Source organism: Cherax quadricarinatus, chromosome 17 (genome assembly GCF_038502225.1).
Source record: "Cherax quadricarinatus isolate ZL_2023a chromosome 17, ASM3850222v1, whole genome shotgun sequence".
Lineage (NCBI taxonomy): Eukaryota > Metazoa > Arthropoda > Malacostraca > Decapoda > Parastacidae > Cherax > Cherax quadricarinatus.
In genome coordinates this window covers 25775716-25796070 of record NC_091308.1, presented here as the reverse complement: position 1 = coordinate 25796070, position 20355 = coordinate 25775716, and the positions used below count along the sequence as shown (strand labels likewise).

Sequence of the window (20355 nt, the reverse complement as noted above, 5' to 3'; positions counted from 1 at the left end):
AAAATAAGACATTTAATGTGCCCAAGAGTGAGTCATGAATGTATGAGTGGACCAGGCAGATGCGTCTGGTATGGACGATTTCCAAGAGGATGTACAAAACCTACCCGGAGTTTACCTGGAGAGAGTTCCAGGGGTCAACGTCCCCGTGGCCCAGTCTGTGACCGGGCCTCATGGTGGATCAGGGCCTGATCAACCAGGCTGTCACTGCTGGCTGCACGCAATCCAATGTACAAACCATAGCCCGGCTGGTCAGGTACCGACTTTAGGTGCTTGTCCAGTGCCTGCTTGAAGACAGCCAGGGGTCTATTGGTAATCCCCCTTATGTATGCTGGGAGGCAGTTGAACAGTCTTGGGCCCCTGACACTTACTGTGTTGTCTCTTAACATGCTAGTGACACCCCTGCTTTTCACTGGGGGCATGTTGCATCGTCTGCCGAGTCTTTTGCTTTCGTAGGGAGTGATTTTCGTGTGCAAGTTTGGTACTTGTCCCTCTAAGATTTTCCAGGTGTTTATAATCATGTATCTCTCCCGCCTGTGTTCCAGGGAGTACAGGTTCAGGAACTTCAAGTGCTCCCAGTTATGAGTGCCGTGAAGGTTCTCTGTACATTTTCTAGGTCAGCAATTTCACCTGCAGCAATATTCCAGCCTAGATAGAACAAGCAACCTAAAGAGTGTCATCATGGGCTTGGCATCCCTAGTTTGAAGGCTCTCATTATCCATCCTGTCATTTTTCTAGCAGATGCAACTGATACAATGTTATGGTCCTTAAAGGTGAGATCCTCTGACACGATCACTCCCAGGTCTTTGACATTAGTTTTTTGCTCTATTGTGTGGTTGGAATTTGTTTTATACTCTGATGAAGTTTTAATTTCCTCACGTGTACCATATCGGAGTAATTGAAATTTCTCATCGTTGAACTTCATATTGTTTTCTGCAGTCCATTGAAAGATTTGGTTGATGTCCACCTGGAGCCTTGCAGTGTCTGCAATGGAAGACACTGTCATGCAGATTTGGGTGTCATCTGCAAAGGAAGACACCGTGCTGTGGCTTACATCCTTGTCTATGTTATATATGAGAATCAGGAACAAGATGGGAGCGAGTACTGTCTTGCAGAACAGAGCTTTTCACTGGAGCCGCCTCAGACTTTACTCTGTTGACTACTACTCTTTGTGTTCTATTTGTCAGGAAATTATAGATCCATCTACCAACTTTTCCTGTTATTCCTTTAGCTCGCATTTTGTGCACTATTACGCCATGGTCACACTTATCAAAGGCTTTTGCAAAGTCTATGTATATTACATCTGCATTCTTTTTGTCTTCTAGTACATCTAGGACCTTGTTGTAGTGATCCTGTAGTTGGGACAGACAGGAGCGACCTGCTCTTAACCCAGGTTGTCCTGGGTTGTGTAACTGATGGGTATCTAGATGGGTGGCGATCTTGCTTCTTAGGACCCTTTCAAAAATTTTTATGATATGGGATGTTAGCGCTATCGATCTGTAATTCTTTGCTATTTCTCTACTGCCCCTTTGTGGAGTGGGGCTATGTCTGTTGTTTTTAGTAACTGTGGGACGACCCCAGTGTCCATGCTCCCTCTCCATAGGATGTTAAAAGCATGTGATAGGGGCTTCTTGCAGTTCTTGATGAACACGGAGTTCCATGAGTCTGGCCCTGGGGCAGAGTGCATGGGCATGTCATTTATCACCTGTTCGAAGTTATTTGGTGTCAGGATAATGTCAGATAGGCTCGTGTTTACCACATTCTGTGGCTCTCTCATAAAAAATTAATTTAGATCTTTGACTCTCAGTCTGGTTATTGGCTTGCTAAAAACTGAGTCATATTAGGACTTCAGTAGCTCACTCATTTCCTTGCTGTCATCTGTGTAGGACCCATCTTGTTTAAGTAGGGGCCCAGTACTGGATGTTGTCCTCGACTTTGATTTGGCATAAGAAGAGAAATACTTTGGGTTTCTTTCAATTTCATTTATAGTTCTTCCCGCAATTTCTGACTCCTATAAGATTCCTTTAGCTTTAATTCAATGTTTGCTATTTCTCTGACCAGTGTCTCCCTACGCATTGCAGATATATTGGCCTCTTTTAGCCGCTCTGTTATTCGCCTGTAAACAGAGCGCCTGTCTCTTTCTATTTTACATCTACTCCTCCTTTTTCTTAAAGGAATATGCCTTGAGCATACATTGAGTGCCACAAAGTTAATCTATTCTAGGCATAAGTTGGGGTCTGTGTTGCTTAGACTATCTTCCCAGCTTATATCATTTAGGACTTGGTTTACCTGGTCCCACTTTATGTTCTTGTTATTGAAGCTGAATTTGGTGAAGGCTCCCTCGTGAATGATCACATTTTGTCGGTCTGGGGCTCCGCGCATACATGTCTGAACCTCAATTATGTTGTGATCTGAGTATATTGTTTTTGATATGGTGACGTTTCGTATCAGATCATCATTGTTAGTGAAGATGAGGTCCAGTGTATTCTCCAATCTAGTAGGCTCTATTATTTGCTGGTTTAAGGTGAATTTTGTGCAGAGATTTAAAAGCTTGTGTGTGTGTGTGTGTGTGTGTGTGAGTTCTCATCTGAGCTGCCTCCTGGTGTTATCACTGCAACAACATTATTTGCTATATTCCTCCATTTTAGGTGCCATAAGTTGAAATCCCCCAGGAGCAAGATGTTGGGGGCAGGGGCTGGAAGATTTTCCAGACAGTGGTCAATTTTCAAAAGCTGTTCCTGGAATTGTTGGGACGTTGCATCCAGAGGCTTGTAAACTACGACAATGACTAGATTTTGGGTCTCGATCTTTACTGCTAAAACTTCAACTACATCATTTGAAGCATTTAGCAGTTCTATGCAAATAAGTGACTCTGCGATATACAGGCCAACCCCCCCCCCCTCCTTTTGCCTGTTCACTCTGTGGCATCTGTATAGGTTGTAACCTAGGATCCGTATTTCGTTGTCCAAGTGATCCTTTATGTGGGTCTCAGTGAAAGTCGCTAACATTGCATTTGCCTCTGCAAGCAGTCCATGGATGAAAGGTATTTTGTTGTTCGTTGCTGGCTTTAGACCCTGTATATTTGCAAAGAAGAATGTCATCGGATTGGTGGTACTGGGGGGGACTTTTCTTTCCGGCACTAATATCTGTATCTGTTGGTTTGGAGTGGAGGCCATCGATTGTGATTCCACCCCAGAAATGACTGGATTTAGTGTACGATTTCTGCCATTTCCTGCCAGTTTTTTTTCCTTCCTTGCACTAACAAACCTCTCCCTTTTGAGTGGCTGTGGCTACCCAGGTTTTCCCATGATCTGGATGCTTTGTATTTTTTTGTCCCCTGGGGTAAAATTTCGCCAATAAAAGTGGTCGAAATCCGAATTGTACGATTTCTGCACCAAACGAAATTCAGGGGTCCACTGTACTTGGATGATGATCAACAAACTCACTCTCAACATAGACAAAACATGCTTCATGCTGTTTGGAAACAGTGTTAAATATCCAACTTAATGTATCGATATATAGTTCCCCTATTACAAGACACACTGAGGACAAATTTATGGGTTTTCTCCTTGATTGTAATCTTAAATTTCAATCCCACATCCAGCATATACACAAGGAAATTTCCAAATCACTAGGCATCCTTTCCAAGATACAATACTATGTACCCCAAACAACCTCCTTACCCTATATCACTCTTTACTATATCCCTACTTCACCTATGGTATTTGTGCCTGGGGATCAACCACAGCCAACCACCTTAAACCTTTAATAACCCAACAAAAAGCTGCTGTGCAGATGATTACCAGCTTCTGTGCTATTCAGCACACCCCACCATTTTCCAAAAGCCTGAACTTGCTATATATATGAGACATGCACTCATATTATTGTGCCTACTGCATATACAAAACATTAAACTCGAATATAAACCCTCCATTTAAACTTCTTGATAGCTACAACAGAATGCACAGTCACAATACAAGGCATAAGACACTCTTCGACATCCTTTGTGTTAGTCTAACACTGTGCAAAAATGCAATGCACATAAAGGGCCAGAAAATCTGGAATTCACTACCTGAACTAGTAAAGGATCCCCTGACTACTTATAAATTTAGAACTTTGTTTAAAAATCATCTCATCTCTCAATACTAACCAAACCAACCAAAACATCTTCAAATCAGTTTTTATATTAAATTATATGACCTCTAGTCTACGAAACATCTGCCAATCCATGAAATATTACTCTTTGAACCATTAATTGTAATATTGTTTTTATTATGTGCAACTTCAAGATTATTATTTTTATAAACCTCCACCTTATTATTAACATTAAATAAAGATTTTAATCACAGTTAACCACTCTTATCATGTCTAGATTTAAGTACTAGTTATTATGTACTAGGATCAGTCTGCCTGAAATGCCCCAGCATGATAGTGGCTTTCTTTGTACTTAGCAAACTAAAATTGTAATTACACATTGTAACCTTTACAAAGAAGTAAATCTTTTATGTACTTTACTTTTGTGTACAGCACAACACCCTCCATTCTCTAGCCAGATTCTAGAATGTTACCTGAGCAAGTGTGATAGGAAACTCTATACTTGTTGTAACTGAAGGTGACTTTGGCTTGTGAGAGTGAGGCCGCCGCTGACACAGGACACGTGTCACCATCACAAACACTATGCAGTTCACCAGAAGCATACAACAGATGGGACCTTGGAAAGAATAAATTCTTTTATTAATATTTAAAAGGTAAAAAATGTACTAATAATTTTTTGGTAATATAGTATAACTGGTCAATATAAACTCACACAATTATTTCCTCCTCTCTTTTTTTTATCTTGTCAGTCACCAGCATGTAGACCATGTGTAAATTTATGATCTTGAGTAGACAATCAATGGAGTACCTTGATGCCAGTGAGGGGCATTTCATCCAAGGCATTTGAACTATCTTACCTTTCCTTTAGATCATACCTGATTGCCTCCATTTTCCCAGTTGCTATATGACTCCTATATGTTTAGCACTTCACCTTGATTATAATAATATCAACTGAGCGGACATATCACTGTTGGTACAAGTGAAGCCACATGGAAAAAATTAAACGGAAAGTACGAAAAGCATTTTATGTAAAGACACAACAAATGCAGTATAATATGATCCTTGATTGACAACATTTCAGTGGGTGATATGTTGCCAGTAGTGGGTTTCATTACACTGCATATGTTGTCTGTTTATCATGTTGGTATTTTATACCATTTCTCTTCATCATGTCAGACACTTCAAAAATACAGTGGAACCTCAGCTTACAAATGCCCCGCCATGCAAATTTTTCAGGATACAAACAGTTGCTCAGTCAATTTTTTGCTTCTGGTTACAAATGAAATTTCAGGATGCGAACTTTCCCCCTCAATGGAGGTTTTTTGGTGAAGGGCTCTTGATATAGGGAACTGGATCTGTGCTCCAGTTCCCAAAATTAATAATAATAATTATTATTATTATAATAATATGCACGTGCTACTAATAATAACAGTACACTGCAGCAGGCCTGTTGGCCCATACTAGGCAGGTCCTTCATAATCCATCCCACTAACAGAATATTTGCCCAACTCAATTTTCGATGCTACCCAAGCAATAAGCTTTGATAATTCTATTTACTCATGTGCAAGTCCCACTCTCACTCATGTATTTTTTCTTATTAACACATCGGCCAATTCCCACCAAGGCAGGGTGGCCCAAAAAAGAAAAATTTTCGTCATCATTCACTCCATCACTGTCTTGCCAGCAGGGTGTTTTACACTACAGTTTATTAAACTGCAACATTAACATCCCTCCTTCAGAGTACAGACACTGTACTTCCCTTCTCCAAGACTCAAGTCCAGCCTGCTGGTTTCCCTGAATCCCTTCATAAATGTTACTTTACTCACACTCCAACAGCATGCCAAGTATTAAAAACCATTTGTCTCCATTCACTCCTATCAAATACACTCACGCATGCTTGCTGGAAGTCCAAGCCCCTGGCACACAAAACCTCCTTTACCCCCTCCCTCCAACCTTTCCTAGATCGACCCCTACCCCGCCTTCCCTCCGCTACAGAGTTATACACTCTCGATGTCATTCTGTTTTGATCCATTCTCTTTACATGTCTGAACCACCTCAACAACCCATCCTCAGCCCTCTGGACAACAGTTTTGGCAATCCTGCACCTCCTTCTAACTTCCAAACTATGAATTCTCTGCATTATGTTCACACCACACATTACCCTCAGATATGACATCTCCACTGCCTCCAGCCTTCTCCTCACTGCAACATTCATCACCCATGCTTCACACTCATATAAGAGCATTGGTAAAACTATACTCTTATACATTCCCCTCTTTGCTTCCAAGGACAAAGTTCTTTGTCTCCACAGACTCCCAAGTGCACCACTCAACCTTTTTTTTTTTTTTTTTTTTTTTTTAAACAAGTCGGCCGTCTCCCACCGAGGCAGGGTGACCCAAAAAAGAAAGAAAATCCCCCCAAAAGAAATTTTCTTCTTCTTATTCTTTTTAGTAATGTTTACAGGAAAAGGGGTTACTAGCCCATTGTTCCCGGCATTTTAGTTGACTTTTACAACACGCATGGCTTACGGAGGAAAGATTCTTATTCCACTTCCCCATGGATATAAAAGGAAAAGTAATAAGACCAAGAACTATTAAGATAAAATCAAAGAAAACTCAGATGAGTGTGTATAAATTAACGTGTACATGTATGTGTAGTGTGACCTAAGTGTAAGTAGAAGTAGCAAGACGTACCTGTAATCTTGCATATTTATGAGACAGACAAAAGACACCAGCAATCCTACCATCATGTAAAACAATTACAGGCTTTTGTTTTACACTCACTTGGCAGGACGGTAGTACCTCCCTGGGCGGTTGCTGTCTACCAACCTACTACCTATGACTCAACCTTTTCCCCTCATCAATTCTATGATTCACCTCATCTTTCATCGACCCATCTTCTGATACGTCCACTTCCAAATATCTAAATACATTCACCTCCTCCATACTCTCTCCCTGTTATGGGGCTATAGGACCCAACATGTATTTATAAGTAACAGTTACTATAATAATACCTAATTATATTGAATTGATGGGGACTTTGCTCTAAATGTCAGAAGGACTGATCAACCTTATGACTGAGAGGCAGCTGGGTCAAACCTATTTTTCTCAATATAATAGGTTATACTATAGACACATAAACACACAATTTAAATAAGTAGTTTATAAAGTTGTATTTCTTTTTGTAAAAGTAAAATTAAGAGGTGGTAGAATTGTGGTAACTGGAGAATTGTGCTTGGCAACAGTCTTTTGTTTTGGTGGGAGGAGCTTAGCCAGGCTCTCTCTCTCTCCCCCTCTCACTGACTCTCTCTCTCTGTGGCTGACCTTCAACCTGGCAGGATCTCTGGGTCCTTCTCCTATCTTTTGGGGCATCATGTGTGCTCCAGGGGTGAGTTTTTATAATTTAAGTTGTGGCCACCATACCCAGGGTGACTAAAGTGTGTCAAAACACTGGTTAGCCAGAGTTATGTCAAGAGAGAAGGACAAAAGTTAATAAGGTACACCATGTGGGAGAACAGCTATGCAGTGTGTAGATCATTGTTTTGAAAATTTGAGGCTGTAATTGTATATTCTGTACATATCTATTGAGAATACAGTTATATTTTTATAGTAGTAGTTTACATAACCTGTGAAGAGGGCTGGTGAAAGGGTATCAGAGACACTCAGGATGATCAGCCATGATGTAAGTATTACCCCTAGACAAATAAGGCCATTAAGTAAAAGCTACCCCACACTAGAACATGTAGTGAGAACCTTACCATCAAAGTAATAAGACATAATAACGTAACACTCCCTCCAATCTGATATCCAATCTTTCGTCACCTAATAGTATTTTTATCCTCATAACCTTACTCTTTCCTATATTCACTTTTAATTTTCTTCTTTTACATACCCTACCAAATTCATCCACCAACCTCTGCAAGTTCTCTTCAGAATCTCCCAAGAGCACAGTGTCATTAGCAAAAAGCAACTGTGACAACTCCCACTTTGTGTTTGATTCTTTATCTTTTAACTCCACACCTCTTGCCAAGACCCTCGCATTCACTTCTCTTACAACCCCATCTATAATTATATTGAACAACCACGGTGACATCACACTTCCTTGTCTAAGGCCTACTTTTACTGGGAAATAATCTCCCTCTTTCCTACATACTCTAACCTGCACCTCACTATCCTTGTAAAAACTCTTCACCGCTTTCAGTAACCTACCTCCTATACCATACACCTGCAACATCTGCCACACTGCATCCCTATCCACCCTGTCAGACACCTTTTCCAAATCCATAAATGCCACAAAAACCTCTTTAGCCTTATCTAAATACTATTCACCTATATGTTTCACTGTAAACACTTGGTCTACACACCCCCTACCTTTCCTAAAGCCTCCTTGTTCATCTGCTATACTACTCTCAATCTTATTCTTAACTCTTTCAATAATAACTCTACCTTACACTGTACCAGGTATACTCAACAGACTTATCCCTCTATGATTTTTGCACTCTCTTTTGTCCCCTTTGCCTTTATACAAAGGAACAATGCATGCTCTCTGCCAATCCCTAGGTACCTTACCCTCTTCCATACATTTATTAAATAATAGCAACAACCATTCCAAAACTATATCCCCACCTGCTTTTAACATTTCTATCTTTATCCCATCATGTATTTATCCAACACAAATCTGAAACTACCCAAGGTTGTAGCCTCAATAACTATACTAGGCAGACTGTTCCACTCATCAACATAAGAACATAAGAAAGACAGAACACTGCAGCAGGCCTTTTGGCCCATACTTCGCGAGTCCTTCACAAATCCAACCTACTAACAGAATAAACGCTACCCAAGCAATAAGCTTTAATAATTCTATTTACTCACATGCAAGTCCCACTCAAATCCTCCCCCTCTGACTCATCTATTTATCCAACCTAAATTTGAAACTATCCAAGATTTTAGCTTCGATAGGACCTTGGGTAGCTTTTAAAAGAGATTAGTGTCGTGGGTACATAATAACATAAGAAAGGAGGAACATTGCAGTAGGCCTGTTGGCCCATACTAGGCAGGTCCTTCACAAATCCAACCCACTAACAGAATAAACGTACCCAAGCAATAAGTGTTGACAGTTCTATTTACTCATCTTGACTGTGTGCTAATGGAGTTACAGGAAGCTGACATCGAAGAAATGCTGAACATTGACAATGATGGACCTTTTGCGCATTCCTTGAGTGATGGTGAAATTAAATGAATTGTGATAGATAAATAAGCCACAGAGTTGATGTTAGCATCACATTGAAGTACTCTGTAGTGCCTCCTGAAAGCAGGAATTCCGCTGGAATGGATTAATGCCATTTCAATTAATTTAAATGAGTAAAATTGACTCAGCATACGAACAAATCAGGATACAAACAAGGTCACAGAATGGATGAAACTCATAAGCTGAGGTTCCACTGTACAGAGGAACCCCAAGTTTCGGCCAGCTCCAGCCGCTTTGAGTTTCGAGCGCTTTTTTTGGCTAAATTTTGTCCAGTGTTTTGCACTATGCCCCGTGTTTCAGCCCGTGTACCAGACCTATCCGAGCAGGTGTTGTGAGTCAGTGTAGCTTTGTTTATCCTCGAGTAAATATTACCCTCCATGGCTGAGGCAGTGGTTGAGGCAGTGGTGGAGGCAGTGGTAGAGGCAGTGGTTGAGGCAGTGGTGGAAGCTGTGGTTGAGGCAGTGGTGGAAGCTGTGGTTGAGGCAGTGGTGGAGGCAGTGGTTGAGGCAGTGGTGGAGGTAGTGGTGGAGGCAGTGGTTGAGGCAGTGGTTGAGGCAGTGGTGGTGGCAGTGGCACTGCCTGAACCACTGTGAAAGGGTGGATAGATGTAGGGGTGAATGTGAGAGGGATAGGTGGGTGGGTGAATGCGTGAGAGTATAATGTGTGAAGGTTGTGCCTCAGCCACTGAATGAACCTGTCCTGGACAGGAACAGCCCTCCTGGGCTTCCACACCCACCCACCACTAACACAACATCAATATCCACAGTGGTGGAGGCAGTGCCACTGCCTCAACCACTGTGAGAGGGTGGGTAGATGTAGGGGTGCATGTGAGAGGGATGGGTGAGTGAGTATATGTGAGTACAGTGTGTGAAGATTGCGCCTCAGCCACTGAACGAACTTGTCCTGGACAGGAGCACCCCTCCTGGGTTTTCACACCTACCCACCACCAACACAACGTCAACATCCACAATATCCACAGTGGTGGAGGCAGTGCCACTGCATCCATCACTGAGGCAGTGCCACTGCATCCATCACTGCCGCAGTGGTTGAGGCAGTGGTTGAGGCAGTGGCTGAGACAGTGGTTGAGGCAGTGGTTGAGGCAGTGGTGGAAACAGTGGTGGAGGCAGTGGTGAAGGCAGTGGTTGAGGCAGTGGCATTGCCTCAACCACTGTGAGAGGGTGGGTAGATGTAGGGGTGAATGTGAGAGGGATGGATGGGTGGGTGGGTGAGTGTGTGCGAGTATAGTGTGTGAAGGCTGTGCTTCAGCTACTGAATGAACTTGTCCTGGACAGGAACATTTCTCCTGGGCTTCCGCACCCACCCACCACTAACATGTCAATATCCACAATATCCACAGTGGTTGAGGCAGTGGTGGAGGCAGTGGCTGAGGGGATTTCCTTTCCAAACAATAATAAGTCCTCCCTCTCTCCTCCTCCCTATCTTCCAGATGCCAACAAGTCTTCAATAAAGGTATGTAAATATGATTTTTAAATGTTTATTTAAATATTTATTTATCTATTTCATTACTCATTTAAGTACTAGTATATGTATTTATACATGTAATTGTTTTGTGTATGTAAAAATATAGTTATTCTTTAAAAAATGTATTTTTTGTGAATATTTTTGTGGATCTGGAATGGATTAATTGGATTTACATTATTTCTTATGGGAAATATTGCTTTGACTTTCAGCCGCTTTGAGTTTAGGCCAAGCTTCTGGAATGGATTACAGCCGAAACTCGGGGTTCCACTGTATTTTATATTTTGACATAAAATGAAGGATATCTACAGCAGAAAATGCAGTAGTCCTCTTGTCTTTTGTTCAATTTTCTCAATGTGGGTTCACTTGTACCAATGTCAGTTTAAACAAGATTCGATATACATATGGACAAAATTATGAAGCTACATGGAGCAGCTCTTATGAGAATGGAAAAAGAAAAAGACTCAAGTGTCAAGCATCAATTCCCCTCTTGTTCTACACCCCCATCCAGATATTTCATGCAGATATTTCACGTTAAACAAAATTAAGTCTGACATACAATGAAAATGTTTTGACTTTCACCAATAACTTGATATATTTGTGACCAGGTGTGGACGTGTGAATTGCTCATTACTTTATAATTTGTTCATGATTGTAGCCAAGTATAAATGTAAATAAGTAAATTTACTTACTTACATGATTCATTACCTTTGTAACTTGCTCTGCTATCCAAACTTTGGGGCCTAGTCCCTGGACCCATTATGTACCTCTGTAATCTTTTGACCACCTCCCACAGGATGGGTATGGGGTGCATAATAAACATATTAAACTAACTAACTTTTGCCATATGAATATACAAAGATTTCTGTGGGATGAATCTCTGTCTTAAATGAGAATTAAATGGTGACTTGCAAAATGTGTATGTATACCAACATGATATATGATGGAAATTAAATATACTAGACTATAGTCAAAAGTCATATACAAACAAACACCAGAGCTAAACTAGCATCACAATACTAGTATGTGAATGATGTTTTTGCACTAACTGTAATGGATATTTTTCATTAATTAAATATACATGCAAAAGTATGAATAATAGTGGTGTTTATTAACTTATTTATATTAAAAGAAAAGTAATTGTAAATCTATTTACCCATATAGGTCGTGTAGTAAATAACAGAATTGGGGATAGGACTAATGACACAAAAGCCATGATTTTTATCACCATAAACATCAACATCTGCTATAATGGCCGCCACAACAACAATAACAGGGACACCTGAAAAGCAAAAGAGAAAAGTTGTGATTGCACATGCATAGATTAAACTGTATATGGTATTCAGTACTGTATTACAAAAATGAATACAGTGAACCCTTTTTGAACACACTCCTATGAACACTTAGGGTATGGTAATCATTATACAGGAGGGAGGCCCAGCGACAGTATGAAAACGACATAGCATCAAAAGTCAAGTCTGACCCGAAACTGCTGTATAGCCACATTAGGAGAAAGATAACAGTCAAAGACCAGGTGATCAGGCTGAGGAAAGAAGGTGGGGAACTCACACGAAACGATCAAGAGGTATGTGAGGAGCTAAACAAGTGATTTAAGGAAGTATTCACAGTGGAAACAGGAAGGACTCTAGGAAGACAGGACAAAGGAGGGACACCAACAGGATATACACCAAAAAGTGCTGGATTACATACACACAACTGAGGAGGAGGTGAAGAAGCTGCTAAGTGACCTTGATACCTCAAAGGCAATGGGACCGGACATCTCCCCATGGGTCCTTAGAGAGGGAGCAGAAATGCTGTGTGTCCCATTAACCACAATCTTCAACACATCCCTTGAAACTGGGCAACTACCTGAGGTATGGAAGACGGCAAATGTAGTTCCCATTTTTAAAAAAGGAGACAGAAAAGAGGCGCTAAACTACAGACCAGTGTCACTGACGTGTATAGTATGCAAAGTCATGGAAAAGATTATCAGGAGGAGAGTGGTGGAGCACCTGGAATGGAACAAAAGTATAAATGACAACCAGCAGTTTCATGGAAGGCAAATCCTGTGTCACAAACCTTCTGGAGTTTTATGATAAAGTAACAGAAGTAAGACATGAGAGAGAGGGGTGGGTTGATTGCATCTTCTTGGACTGCAAGAAGGCCTTTGACACAGTTCCTCACAAGAGATTAGTCCAGAAACTAGAGGATCAGGTGTGTATAATGGGAAGGGCACTTCAATGGATCAGAGAATCCCTGACAGGGAGGCAACAATGAGTCATGGTACATGATGAGGTATCACAGTGGGCACCTGTGATGAGTGGGGTCCCACAGGGGTCAGTCCTAGGACCAGTGCTATTTCTGGTATCAAATCAAATCAAAGTTTATTCTCTGTAAGGATTACAATGCGGGGTTTACAGATTTTTGTTATTTTGTGGTTTACATGTAATAAAATACTAATTACAGACGGGGCCACTAGAACACCTAGCATGGCTAGGCATTTTGGGCAAACTTAGAATAATTCTTAACCCTAAATTATTATAAATTGTTGAGTAAGTTGACTAAATACTAAGTAACTAAATACTAGTTTGTGAGTTTAGCAATGTGAATGCTTTTGTTTTGGCACAATACAGTGGACCCCCGCATAGCGACCTTAATCCGTGCAAGAGGGCTGGTTGTTATGCGAAATGTTCGGTATGCGAATGAATTTTCCCCATAAGAAATAATGGAAATCAAATTAATCCGTGCAAGACACCCAAAAGTATGAAAAAAAAAAAAATTTTTACCACATGAAATGTTAATTTTAATACACACAAACTGAAAAAGGCATGCACAATTACATGACACTTACTTTTATTGAAGATCTGGTGATGATTGATGGGATGGGAGGAGGGGAGAGAGAGTGTTAGTGTTTAGAAGGGGAATCCCCTTCCATTAAGACTTGAAGTGTCGAGTCCTTTTCTGGGGTTACTTCCCTTCTTCTTTTAATGCCACTAGGACCAGCTTCAGAGTCACTGGACTTCTGTCGCACAACATATCTGTCCATAGTGGCCTGTACCTCTCGTTCCTTTATGACTTCCCTAAAGTGTTTCACAACATTGTCAGTGTACAGGTTGCCAACACGGCTTGCAATAGCTGTGTGAGGGTGATTTTCATCCATGAAGGTTTGCACTTCAAGCCACTTTGCACAGATTTCCTTAATCTTTGTAGTAGGCAACTTCTTCAATTTCTCTCTCCCCTCCTCTGAACCAGTTTCCTCAGGTCTGGCCTCTTACTGTTGAAGTTGATCTATCAGCTCATCAGTGGTTAGTTCTTCATTGTCCTCCTCCACCAACTCTTCCACATCATCCCCACTAACCTCCAACCCTAAGGACTTTCCCAATGCCACAATGGATTCCTCAACTGGCATAATCCTCTCAGGGTTAGCCTCAAACCCTTCAAAATCCCTTTTGTCTACACATTCTGGCCACAGTTTCTTCCAAGCAGAGTTCAAGGTCTTCTTAGTCACTCCCTCCCAAGCCTTACCTATAAGGTTTACACAATTGAGGATATTAAAGTGCTCTCTCCAAAACTCTCTTAGAGTCAGTTGAGTTTCTGAGGTCACTACAAAGCACCTTTCAAACAGAGCTTTTGTGTACAGTTTTTTGAAGTTTGCAATAACCTGCTGGTCCATGGGCTGCAGGAGAGGAGTGGTATTAGGAGGCAAAAACTTTACCTTAATGAATTTCATGTCCCCATAAAGTCGCTCTGCCACGTCTGTAGGATGACCAGGGGCATTGTCTAACACCAGGAGGCACTTAAGTTCTAATTTCTTTTCAGTTAGGTAATCTTTCACATTGGGGGCAAATGCATGGTGTAACCAGTCATAGAAAAAGTCCCTAGTGACCCATGCCTTACTGTTTGCCCTCCACAGCACACACAAATTCTCCTTGAGGACATTCTTTTGCCTGAACGGTCTGGGAGTTTCAGAGTGATACACTAATAAAGGTTTCACTTTGCAATCACCAGTAGCATTGGAACACATCAACAAAGTAAGCCTGTCTTTCATAGGCTTATGTCCTGGGAGTGCCTTTTCCTCCTGAGTAATGTAGGTCCTGCTTGGCATTTTCTTCCAAAACAGGCCTGTTTCATCACAATTAAACACTTGTTCAGGTTTCAGTCCTTCACTTTCTATGTACTCCTTGAATTCCTGCACATATTTTTCAGCTGCTTTGTGGTCCGAACTGGCAGCCTCACCATGCCTTATCACACTATGTATGCCACTACGCTTCTTAAATCTCTCAAGCCAACCTTTGCTGGCCTTAAATTCACTCACATCATCACTACTTGCAGGCATTTTTTTAATTAAATCCTCATGCAACTTCCTAGCCTTTTCGCTTATGATCGCTTGAGAGACGCTATCTCCTGCTAGCTGTTTTTCATTTATCCACACCAATAAGAGTCTCTCAACATCTTCCATCACTTGCGATCTCTGTTTCGAAAACACAGTTAAACCTTTGGCAAGAACAGCTTCCTTGATTGCCTTTCTGTTGCCCACAATAGTAGAGATGGTTGATTTGGGTTTCTTGTACAACCTGACCAGGTCGGCGACACTCACTCCACTTTCATACTTATCAATGATCTCTTTCTTCATCTCTATTGGAATTCTCACCCTTATTGCTGTAGGGTTGGAACTAGAAGCTTTCTTGGGGCCCATGGTCACTTATTTTCCAGATAAAGCACCGAAAACACTGTAATAATATGAAATATTCCGATTGTATGCTTGGATGTTACCGCGGAGGCTGGCTGGTAAACAATGCCACCGGCGGAACATATGAGGCTGGCTCAGGCCGCACATTGGACGCGTCTCGGACGAAGGGCGGTGAGCGGGTTTTTGGGCGGTATGCGAGGCAAAATTTTTGCGATCAAAGCGACCGGTATGCGGATTGTACGGTATGCGATGCGTACGGTATGCGGGGGTCCACTGTACATAGTTTCTATGTTGGAGTATCACAGGCAAACTTATGACTAGTTAGGAGTCATTATTATAAGATTAAGATGCGTATTTCTGTGTTTATAGTCAAATGGGTGAGTGAGTGAGTACAAGTGTGAACCACCAGGTGGTTTTTATGTAGTTATCAGGGAGATAAGATTTTTTTAATGGTAGTTTTGATGGTGAAGAATGTGTCTGCAGTTCTAGAGTTTTCAGGTAGGGTGTTCCAGATTTTAGGGCCTTTGATGTACATTGAATTTTTGTAAAGGTTTAGTCTGACACGGGGAATGCCGTAGAGATGTTTGTGTCTGGTGTTATGCCTGTGGGTCCTGTCACAACTATCAAGAAAGCATTTTAGGTCAAGGTTAATATTGGAATTTAGGGTCCTGTATATGTAGATTGCACAGTAGTAAGTGTGGATGTTCTGAACAGGGAGTAAGTTTAGATCTATGAAGAGTGGGGGGGAAGTGTTGCCAGGGATGGGATTTAGTGATTATTCTTACTGTGGCTTTTTGTTGAGTTATTATTGGCTTTAGGTGTGTTGCTGCAGTTGATCCCTAAGCACAAATAGCATAGGTGAGGTATGGATAAATGAGTGAATGGTATAGCGTGAGAAGGGCATTTTGCGGCACGTAGTATCGTATCTTGGAGAGGATCCCAACTGTTTTGGATACTTTTTTTGATATGTGAATGACATGATGGATGGGATAGACTCAGAGGTGTCCCTGTTTGCAGATGATGTGAAATTAATGAGAACTACATCAGATGAGGATCAGGCAGGCCTTCAAAGAGACCTGGACAGGCTGGACACGTGGTCCAGCAACTGGCTTCTCAAATTCAACCCTGCCAAATGCAAAGTCATGAAGATCGGAGAAGGACAAAGAAGACTGCAGACAGAGTATAGGCTAGGTGGCCAACGACTGCAATCCTCGCTCAAGGAGAAAGTTCTTGGCGTGAGTATAACACCGAACACGTCTCCAGAAGCACACATCAACCAGATAACTGTTGCGGCATATGGGTGCCTGGCAAACCTGAGATTAGCATTTCGATACCTAAGTAAGATATCTTTCAAGACACTGTACGCTGTGTATATCAGGCCCATACTGGAGTATGCAGCACCAGTTTGGAACCCGCACCAGGTCATGAACGTTAAGAAATTAGAGAAAGTGCAAAGGTGTGCAACAAGGTTAGTTTCAGAGCTAAGGGGAATGTCCTATGAAGAAAGGTTGAGGGAAATTGGCCTGCCGACACTGGAGGACAGGAGGGATAGGGGAGACATGATAACGACATACAAAATACTGCGTGGAATAGACAAGGTGGACAGAGACAAGATGTTCCAGAGAGGAGACACAGAAACAAGGGGTCACTCTTGGAAGTTGAAGACTCGGATGAGCCACAGGGATATTAGGAAGCATTTCTTCAGTCATAGAGTGGTCAGGAAGTGGAACAGTCTGGCAAGCGATGTAGTGGAGGCAGGAACCATACATAGCTTTAAGACAAGGTATGATAAAGCTCATGGAGCAGGGAGGGAGAGGACCTAGTAGCGTTCAGTGAAGAGGCGGGGCCAGGAGCTGAGTCTTGACCCCTGCAACTACAATTAGGTGAGTACAGTATAAGGGTATGACTCAGGTCAGCATCTGCAAATCCCCAATCAATGCTACTGTATGTTCCAAATCACTGGGTGGGCCACAGCTGGTATAGACATGTAATATGCTTGTCGGCTGGGGCTCTGAGCTGCAAGACCCCACTACAGTCTCACATTGAATTTCTTCATGATTTGCAGCATTTTTATTTTACAGTGGATCCCCGGTCATCAGCCGCTTCTGTTATCGGCCAACTCGGTGATCGGCCGAGTTGGCCGATAACAGAAGCCGCTTGCAAGTCAGTTTGGCTGTATCTCTTGGTGGCTGAGGAAGCTTCTGCTCATACATCCAAACATTTTGCTTATTTCCCATTGTAGTTTGTGTTACTTTTGCAGTGCAAGTGTGAAATAAGTAACCATGGCTCCAAAGAAAGTTCCTGTGGTAAAGAAAGTGAGAAACACCATGGAATTTAAGCATGAAGTTATTGAAAAATATTAGAGTGGTATGAGGGTGCTGGAACTTGCCAGGATGTACAGAGAGAATAAATCAACGATTACATCCATCCTGGCAAAGAAAGAACAAATCAGGGATGCTAATGTTGCAAAAGGAGTAACTTTTCTAACTAAACAAAGGCCACCAATAATGTAAGAGATGGAAAAGTTATTATTATTGTGGATTAAGGAAAAAGAATTAGTGGAAGACAGTGCTGTGGAGTCGATTATTTGTGAGAAGGCAAGGCAGTTGCATGAGGATCTTGCAAAGAAAATGCCTGGAACAAGTGCTGTAGTTTGTGAATTTAGGGCCAGCAAAGGATGGTTTGATAGATTTAAGAAGCATAGCGGCATACACAGTGTTGTAAGGCATGGTGAGGCTGCAAGTTCTGACAAATGAGGCTGAAAAGTATGTTCACGAATTCCAGGGCTATGTAAAGGCTGAAGGATTCAAACCCCAACAAGTGTTCAGTTGTGATGAAACAGGCCTGTTTTGGAAGAAAATGCCAAACAGGACCTACATTACCCAGGAGGAAAAGGCACTGCCAGGACACAAGCCTATGAAAGACAGGCATACTCTTTTGTTGTGCGGTAATGCTAGTGGGGATTTCAAACTGAAGCCTTTATTCGTGTATCACTCAGAAAAATCCCAGAGTGTTCAAGAAAAACAATGTTATGAAGAATAGATTGTGTGTGATGTGGAAAGCTAATCATAAGGCATGGGTCACGAGGCAAATTTTCAAAGAGTGGGTTAATGATGTGTTTGGCCCAAGTATGAAAAAATACCTCCTGGAAAAGAAATTGCCACTCAAGTGCCTCCTGTTACTGGACAATGCTCCTGCACATCCTCCAGACTTGGAAGACCAAGTGTTGAGGGCCTTCAGTTTCATTACAGTGAAGTTCTTGCCTCCTAACACCACTCCTCTCCTCCAGCCCATGGACCAGCAGGTCATTTCTAACTTGAAAAACTACACAAAAGCAGTGTTTCAAAAGTCCTTTGAAGTAACCTTGGACACTCAGTTGACCCTAAGAGAGTTGTGGAGGAATCACTTCACTATCCTCCATTGCATACACCTTATAGGTAAGGCTTGGGAGGGAGTGACTTCCAGGACTTTGAACTCTGCTTGGAGAAAACTGTGGCCAGATTGTGTCCAAGAGAGGGAATTTTGAAGGGTTTGAGGCTGACCCTGACCCTGCCGACCCTGTGGAGTCTATTGTGGCACTGGGGAAGTCCCTGGGATTGGAGGTGAGTGGAGAGGATGTGGAAGAGTTGGCAGAGGACCACAGGGAAGAGCTAACCACTGAAGAGTTGCAAGAGCTTCAACTTGAACAGCAACAGACTGCAGCTGAGGAACTTGCTTCAGAGGAGGAGGTAGAGGGAATGAAGGAGGTGCCTTCATCATTGATTAAGGACATTTGTGCAAAGTGGAATGATGTGCGAAGTTTTGTCAAGAAGTACCACCCTGACAAAGCTGAAACAAGCCATATCTGCAACATGTTTAGTGACAAAACCCTGTCCCACTTCAAGGAACTCTTACAGACATGCCAGAAACAGAGCACTCTGAACAGTTAATTTGTGAGACAGAGGTCCAGTGACTCTCAAGCTGGTCCTAGTGGCATTAACCCTTTGACTGTTGCAACCTCAAATCCTGAGGTGTCTCCTGGTGTCGCAAAATACAGTGGACCCCCGACTAACGATATTATTTCAATCCAGAAGTCTGTTCAGGTGCTGTTATAGACCGAATTTGTTCCCATAAGGAATATTGTGAATTAGATTAGTCTGTTTCACACCCCCAAAAATACACCTACAAAAGCACTTACAAAAAAAAAAAAATAGACCGAATTTGTTCCCATAAGGAATATTGTGAATTAGATTAGTCTGTTTCACACCCCCAAAAATACACCTACTTTAAAAGCACTTACAAAAATACACTTACATAATTGGTCGAGTTGGGAGCTGATCGTTAGTCGGGGGTCCACTGTATTTGAAAAAAAAAAAAATTCTTATGAAATGATATAGAATATTTTCCCGATGGTAATGACACCAAAAGTATGAAATTTGATGGAAAACTTACAGAATTATACTCTCGCAAATTTAGCGACCTTGGCGATATTTATGAATTGGCAATTTTGCCCACTTTGAGCCCTATTTTCGGCTAATTCCATTGTTCCAGTTGACCAAACTCATAGCTATTTTTTTAGAACTCCATTTGTTCTATCGATTAAGTACAAGAAACTGCCCATTTACCAATTTCAACTATCCAATAAAGTGGTCAGAAATTGGCAATTTGGCTAATTTAACGCAAATTAAAAAATATGCCAATTTCAAAATAGGGTCCAGAATGAACAATGCAGACATTCCTGGCTCTTAAATAACAATTTCTTTGTTCATCAGTCATATCTCCAGACCTCTCTGATATTACTCTTGCTTTCTATTTTGAATTTTTATTGAAACAAAAAATAGAAGATTTACTGTTATGCAGACTACTGC

At 41.6% G+C, this 20355-nt stretch overlaps 1 protein-coding gene across 3 annotated transcripts in view; it reads right to left on the bottom strand.

The window, feature by feature from the left end:
- Positions 1-20355, bottom strand: part of LOC128686359 (uncharacterized) — a 552092-nt gene that overhangs the window by 12536 nt on the left and 519201 nt on the right. For all 3 annotated transcript variants that reach the window (XM_070085880.1, XM_070085883.1, XM_070085882.1), the window contains 2 exons: positions 11975-12100; positions 4566-4708 (listed from right to left, as the gene is read on the bottom strand). In XM_070085880.1, coding sequence (XP_069941981.1) covers positions 4566-4708; positions 11975-12100 — 269 coding nt within the window. The remainder of the gene's footprint in view (positions 1-4565; positions 4709-11974; positions 12101-20355) is intronic.